This window comes from Sinocyclocheilus rhinocerous, unplaced genomic scaffold, assembly GCF_001515625.1.
Source record: "Sinocyclocheilus rhinocerous isolate Xijiao unplaced genomic scaffold, SAMN03320098_v1.1 scaffold1167, whole genome shotgun sequence".
Taxonomy (NCBI): Eukaryota; Metazoa; Chordata; class Actinopteri; order Cypriniformes; family Cyprinidae; genus Sinocyclocheilus; species Sinocyclocheilus rhinocerous.
Genome location: NW_015648750.1, coordinates 901,891 through 909,278, shown reverse-complemented (window position 1 = coordinate 909,278; position 7,388 = coordinate 901,891). Strand labels below are relative to the sequence as shown.

Sequence of the window (7,388 nt, the reverse complement as noted above, 5' to 3'; positions counted from 1 at the left end):
GAAATAATTGTCTTGGCATGTTATTCATTTTCGTTATCAAGTAAATCCATAATTTATTAATTTGGTAACAATATGGTTCATTAGTTAACATGAACTAATAATGAACTGCACTTATACAGCATTTATTAATCTTAATGTTAATCTCAACATTTACTAATACATTATTAAAATCAAAACTTGTATCTGTTAATATTTAATGGACCTGAGCTAACATGAACAAACAATGAACAGTTGTATTTTTATTAGCTAACATTAACAAAGATTCAAAAATACTGTAACACATATATTGACCTTACTGTAAAGTGCTATCCGTATAATAAAAACAATATATTATTATATTTATTTTTAATGATAAATAATGATAAATAAATTATCCTTGATTTTCCACTACAAACCATAAAAATCCAACTATTTGTTGTGTGTATAATTATAAATGTATAATTATATATACTGTATTAATAATTTCATTATTATTATACCTTATTATTATTTATATCTAAATATTAAAAAACATACAAATAATTAATGAATTTACTAATTAATATAAACAACTGATTCTCATTAAATAATTATGAATAATTCTATTAGCCATTAATAATAAATTACTGTTCACCTCGCTATGCGGTCGACCAAGAATAAAATTCATTAAAAAAAACATCAAGCAAGTCGGATTAAATATATACAGAGTTGTGTCACCTAAATGCCCTTCTTTTCAGTGAAATTACAAATTAAAACATAACTCACTCTGTCAACATTACTAATATACATCTACAGACAAACCAAAACTATTTTATTATTATTAATAATAATATTATTTTAAATATCTCAGGTGAGAAAGATTTGATCTTGTGACCTTTCATACACAATGCAAGAAATCATCACATCTTATTAAGGAGTAAATGGCTGAACCTCCAGAAGCTGAAATCCTGGAATCGTCTCTTTCCTGCTCAATGACAGTAAACGCACTGAACTCATCTCAAACATTAACATGTTAACACTGGCAGCCCTAGTTTACAGCCGAACTTTTAAAAGAGTCAGAGCCGATCAGAGAACTGACTGAATAGACTGTCCTCCATTTCTTTCATCAGTCTCTCTCTTATTTAGAGTGCTATCAGATGCTGACATTTAGATGAATGTTGGGCCTCGGGAGTGAATCTAACCTTTCTGCTCCCAGTGTGTGTGTGTGTGTGTGTGTCTTAAATCTCTCACAGATCTGCCTGATATCACGCCTTGCCTATTGCAACACTTCTCAAAGTGCGGCAGAATTCCCTACACTTCAATCTGTCGCATTTACTTTCTTCTGTTCTTCATAATGTACAGTCAACCAGTCATTATCTTCAAATCAACCTCTTCAGTGTGTGTGTGTGTGTGTGTGTGTGAGTGTGTACCTGAAGCCCACGATGGGGAACTCTTTACAGATATTGCACTTGGCCTGGTGTTTGGCCGTTTCTGCTGCCGCCACTCTGTGCAGGACCGGAAGCCAAACCATCGACTGCGGCTCCAGCCTCATCCAATCAATAAACTGCCTCGGCTCCAGCTCCACCTTATTGGTCACCTGAGAACAGAGAGTCAAGCACAAACAGCCAATCAGGGAGGGATTTCAGAAAGCCCATAAAAAGCATGAGAGAATAACTCATAAACAATGCAGCCTGTCTGAAATCAAGATGACGGACGGAGCATTTCCTACCAGACCAGCGTAAATGACTGTCAATCGCACGGCTGCATTTATAGAGATATAACAGCCTCATAAATATTTCTGTGAAGACGGAGCATTCAGTGATTCAGTCACACTGCCTGCAGTTACCGGGTGATTTTTAACCAGTGCAATGCTAGGAATATTAGCTAACTGTAAGCATATTACATTTCATCTGTCACACAGCCCATTTATGAATTCTCAGAAGGATCTCTGTAAACTCTGTTTACAGTGATGCACTTATAACTTCATAACTTATAACTTATAAAGTCAATGAGGCGAGACATTCTGAAGGGTTTAAAAGCAGAATGTTTTGTTTGTGTATTTGTTAAAGAGCTTGTATTCATATTTTTGTATAAATAGATGTATTATTTTAGCGGTGGGAATACTGTTACATGTGGATAAAGGTTACCGAGACATAATTACTGCTGTAATTCTGTACTTCTCTGCTTATAAACAATCGTCCTGGTATTATTACACATATCATGTGAAAGTTAATGGGCTTAGTGTTTTTAAATCAAAGTTGAAAGAATGGTTAAAAGGGATTTTGGCAGGAATGTTTCTGTTGTACAGCAGCAACATTCTTGGCAGTGATGTCAGCAGTGGAACGTACCCATGCAAGAGTCTTTAAATGTCACTTAGCATTCAGACACACACACACACACACACACACACACACACACACACACAACACGTCTGAGACAATGGATGCCTGCAGATCTACACTTTGTTGAGGCTGTGATGTCATAGCCTACAGCTCTGAACTCTGACCTGTTGACGTGTTTTATGCTCTTACATTTCCCATCAGACACCCACGAGCAACCAGAGAAACTGAACGTTTGGGTGATTCCATCCATCAGCGCTGAGGGACTGTAAAGGGCTTCAGGTGTGACACTGTCCTGACTGTCTGTCTGTCTGTCATCCCTCCACTCTTTCATCATTCGTTTATTTCCTCTCTCAGCTTTCATCTGCAATGTTGCTCAGCAATGTGTCCATCTCCTCTGAAACTCACACCTAGCCTTTATTTCCAGTTTTTTGTATTTTTCTCCTCTCTCCAGAGGTGACATCTCTTCCTGTCAGTCACTTCTGATTGGATCTGTCCTCTTCATCCCCACACATTTATAAATGACAATCTCTCTCTCTTCAAAACATTTCAGACTTGACAATCTGTGTCAGAGAGCAATCAAACCACTCAGAACTGACAGACAGATTGATAGATGAAAAGACAGATTAGACAGACAAATGGACAGAACTTACAATGATAGAACAATAGAACGATAGACAGACAGACAGACAGACAGACAGATAGATAGATAGATAGATAGACCGAAAGACAGATGGATGAACAGAATGTCCTGTAAGAATGTTCAAAAACAACAATCAAGCAGCAAACACTTCAACAGGGCGACACTCTCTCTTTCTCTTTCTTTTAAAGCCTGTATTTATAGCCTCCAGTCTAACTGCTGTAGGATTTACAGTAGCAAAATGACTGGAGGACAAAAAATATGAACACTCATGCTGACAACACCATTAACACACACAGCCTTCTGTGAGGTAATCTGAGGATATCACGAGCAGACGGCTTCAATAATTCACACTGTTCTTTCACTGAATAGGACATCAGTCATAAACACAGACATATCAGAGTGAAACACACATGCTGTGATCATCATAATGCACTGATGTGTGTGAATGTGAGTGTTCACGCACATGCCGGAAGCAGCTGCGGACGCTGGGCTCGATGTTGCTCCCGCCGAAGGCCGCCACTTCGCCCAGCTGTCGAGGGATCTGAATGGCATCATGCAGCAGAAGACCCAACTGCCTCTGATCACACATATCACCCGCCGATGACACCTGATTAAACAGACCTGAGAGAGACACAAACAAACACAGGAAATAGTCTATAAAGTGTTTAAAATGTAAACTTTTTTTTCATTTACAAAGCATTGGAAAAACGTTGAGAGATGTTGCAAAAGACGTGATACGTGAGCACAATGGCCAAAGATGTCCTTCTAGCACATGTTCACATAGAAAACACTGGAAAAGCAGAGCAGTAGCATGCAGAATCACGTTTTGTGTGAGCGGCCCATGAGAGATGAGAAACTTTACTGAGAAAAAGTAATATCTATCTCTGATTCATGGATAGATAGCCAGACAGATAAATAGACTGATATAGATAGACAGACAGGTGTGGTAACTATCCATCTTGAATGGATGGAATGGAAGGATGACATAAGATAGACAGACAGCTAGCTAGATAACAGAGAGACAGACAGTCAGGTAGATACAGACAGACAGACAGCTAGATACAGATAGTCAGTCAGACAGACAGATACAGACAGTCAGGTAGATACAGACAGACAGTCAGACAGACAGATACAGACAGACAGATAGATAGATACAGACAGACAGTCAGGTAGATACAGACAGACAGTCAGACAGATACACACAGACAGATAGAAAGATACATACAGACAGACAGTCAGATATAGAAAGAAAAATAGATACAGACAGACACAGACAGACAGTCAGCTATATACAGACAAACAGACAGTCATGCAGATACAGACAGTCAGACAGACAGATGCAGACAGACAGACAGCTAGATACAGACAGACAGTCAGGTAGATACAGACAGACAGACAGACAGATAGCTATATACAGAAAGACAGTCAGGTAGATACAGACAGACAGTCAGACAGACAGATACAGACAGATACAGACAGACAGTCAGGTAGATACAGACAGAGTCAGCTAGATACAGTCAGACAGACAGGTATAGACAGACATACAGACAGATATATACAGTCAGACAGTCAGCTAGATACAGACAGACAGCTAGATACAGACAAACAGTCAGACAGACAGATGGATACAGACAGACAGTCAGGTAGATACAGACAGACAGTTAGACAGATACAGACAGAAAGATAGATACAGACAGACAGTCAGGTAGATACAGACAGTCAGACAGATGCAGACAGACAGTCAGGTAGATACAGACAGACAGCTAGATACAGACAGACAGACAGTCAGCTAGATACAGACAGACAGACAGTCAGGTAGATACAGACAGACAGACAGAAAGATAGATGCAGACAGATAGATGTACATTTTCAACGAGTTTAACTTTTTATCCCACAGAATGTATAAAATGACATTTTTCTGATCATATGTGGATTCCTTCACAGAATGATGTGAAAAGTACATTATTTGTAGTTTTTTTTTTGATTATGCTAAAGGCTATATCTGCTTACCATTTCTCAAGTATAAATTGTTTATTTTTGTCTCATCTGTCAAAGATTTCCTAAAAGTTCTCTGTTAAACCGTATGAATAAAACATACTGTCGTTCTATGAAATCATATCCGCTATTTCACAGCTCATAACAGTATGTGTTCAGTCTTTGTTCTTTTAAATGTGAGCGTTCAACCCCATCTTGAATGCTTCTCAGCATACATCATTTATGTGGATAAATAAAAAAAAAGATAATTCAGCTTCTTTTTCATTTAATATTTAAAGCAATCCCTTCAGTAATCTACATATGGTTTAAAATGTAATGTAAATGAACAGATTACAGAGTAAAGCAAACTATAAGTCCTTCAGTTAATGATAAATGTCAATTTCCATCATTCATCCATCTCTCTCTTTCTGACCTTGGCTCAGGGACAGAGATTACCTTGATTACCAGAGCAAGAGCAGACCCCTGCCAGAGCTGTTACACACACACACACATACACAGCGCTGAACTCCAGCCCTCTGTCCTGAGAGCATCACAGCAGTTCAATAAACTCTATTCTCACTCCAACACACACAACTGAAGTCACACTGACTCAATTTCACTGTGCGCTGTGTTAACTCAAGGTCAGCGAACAAACCCGGCACCGAAGCGTCTGTGATTGTCTGTCACTCAGCTCTGCTTTACAAAGTGCTGACCAGACCGAGTGAACCCCAAACTGCTGACCGAAAATGGAAAAAACATGTCTTCCATCTCAACAAGCGCTGTATGTCATTTTTGGTCTGTCAACGGTAACTCAGACATGGAGAACAATCGCTGCTGCAGCCTGTAAACTAAGCAGCACAGGGATTCATCTACTGTAAGTTTTGATCACTCAGAGGACTAATGACTCCTGAGATGAGTCAGAACTTAAAAGAGCAAAAAGCCCAATTACATGAAGAAGTGCATCATGGGAGTGCAGTCTTTGCTTTCATATGACTGTGCTTTTAGAGTAGAGTAGCTTTTAAGTAGAGCGTCATGGGGTGTGTGGCGCTTCACAAACACATTAATTAAAAGGAATATGGCTGGGATTTGTACATGTGATCTAACAATGCTGCAGGGCACAAACACCAAAATATTCAGTATACAGACAAATTAACAGCAAATACACAACAAAAACCTCAACCAGCACAAATAATGAACCTCTGTTTAGCCCTAGACCTCATACTACCTATATTTGATGTTAATACACTGTGACACAGGTTTTTGGAAAAATTTTTAGTGGTGGTGGGCTACCTAAGAGATACAATTATTTGAAAATCTGGAATCTGAGGGTGAAATTAAGTTCAAATGTTCTTAGCAATGCATATTACTAATCAAAAATTAAGTTTTAATATATTTACGGTAGGAAATTTACAAAATATCTTCATGGAACATGATCTTTACTTAATATCCTAATGATTTTTGGCATAAAAGAAAAATCGATAATTTTGACCCATACAATGTATTTTTGGCTATTGCTACAAATACACCCCAGTCACATATGTATATGAATGAATATACATTAATGTGTGAGTGTGTTTTTTTCTTTCTAATGGGGTTATCAGCTTGAAAATCAAGTTGGCCACCAAATAGTCTTTTCAGACTGGATTAACATGATATGTTCATGATACGATTATCGTTTGATTCTCACTTCCGGTTATGATGTTAGTAAAACAGAGCACAATACTGTGTTATTGTTGTTGGTTCAATATTTGTTATGAAAAAGAGCTTACATTTGTATTTCTCCTCCAGGTGACCCTTACAAAGAGAGAGAAGACCAATCTTCATGGACAGAACTCGAATTTTCCCACTGCGACCCCTGTGGCATACAAAAACATTGTGGATAAGAGAAAGAAGCAGCTATAAGCACATGACAATAATAAACATCTGCCCATTATCGATTAGGGAATACATTTCAGTAGTGTTTAGTTTGTATAACACTGAGTCTATGTTGGAAGCATCCAAGGTCGTAGCTTGAGGGGGTCTGAAATACACACAACACATCAATCACCTGTGAGCTCCAGACGAGCCTTCAGCAAAATGAGGGTATTTCTTTGTCTCCTACCTGATTCACAACGGGAATGCACTGACTTAAAAATATTCAGAACAATGAAACGACTTTAATGTTATTATTTGCACAACTGCATATGGGTCAAAGACGTCAAGATGTCCGTATCAAAAGAAATTTACAAAAGTGATTTATGTCCATAGAAAGCACATTAAATGTAAGTAAAGTGTCTACTTTTAAGGTTTCAAATAAGTTTTTAGAGAATAAAATGTCAAAATTTGGTTGAAAAAATGTTACATTGTCATTCAGTGTAACACAATATTTATGTAAAAATTCAAGCAACATGCTTATTCTGACTTGTACATATTAAAATATATAAAAGAATAAGGGAGCATATTAAATTTTATTGTGTTTTAAATGAGTAAAAAAT

The 7,388-nt window shown here is 37.6% G+C and overlaps 1 protein-coding gene across 1 annotated transcript in view; it reads right to left on the bottom strand.

Annotated features, from left to right (window-relative positions):
- utrn (utrophin) overlaps positions 1-7,388 on the bottom strand; it is a 223,342-nt gene that overhangs the window by 50,753 nt on the left and 165,201 nt on the right. The window contains exons 60-62 of the mRNA XM_016514969.1: positions 6,684-6,769; positions 3,404-3,561; positions 1,389-1,555 (exon numbers count right to left, since the gene is read on the bottom strand). Coding sequence (XP_016370455.1) covers positions 1,389-1,555; positions 3,404-3,561; positions 6,684-6,769 — 411 coding nt within the window. The remainder of the gene's footprint in view (positions 1-1,388; positions 1,556-3,403; positions 3,562-6,683; positions 6,770-7,388) is intronic.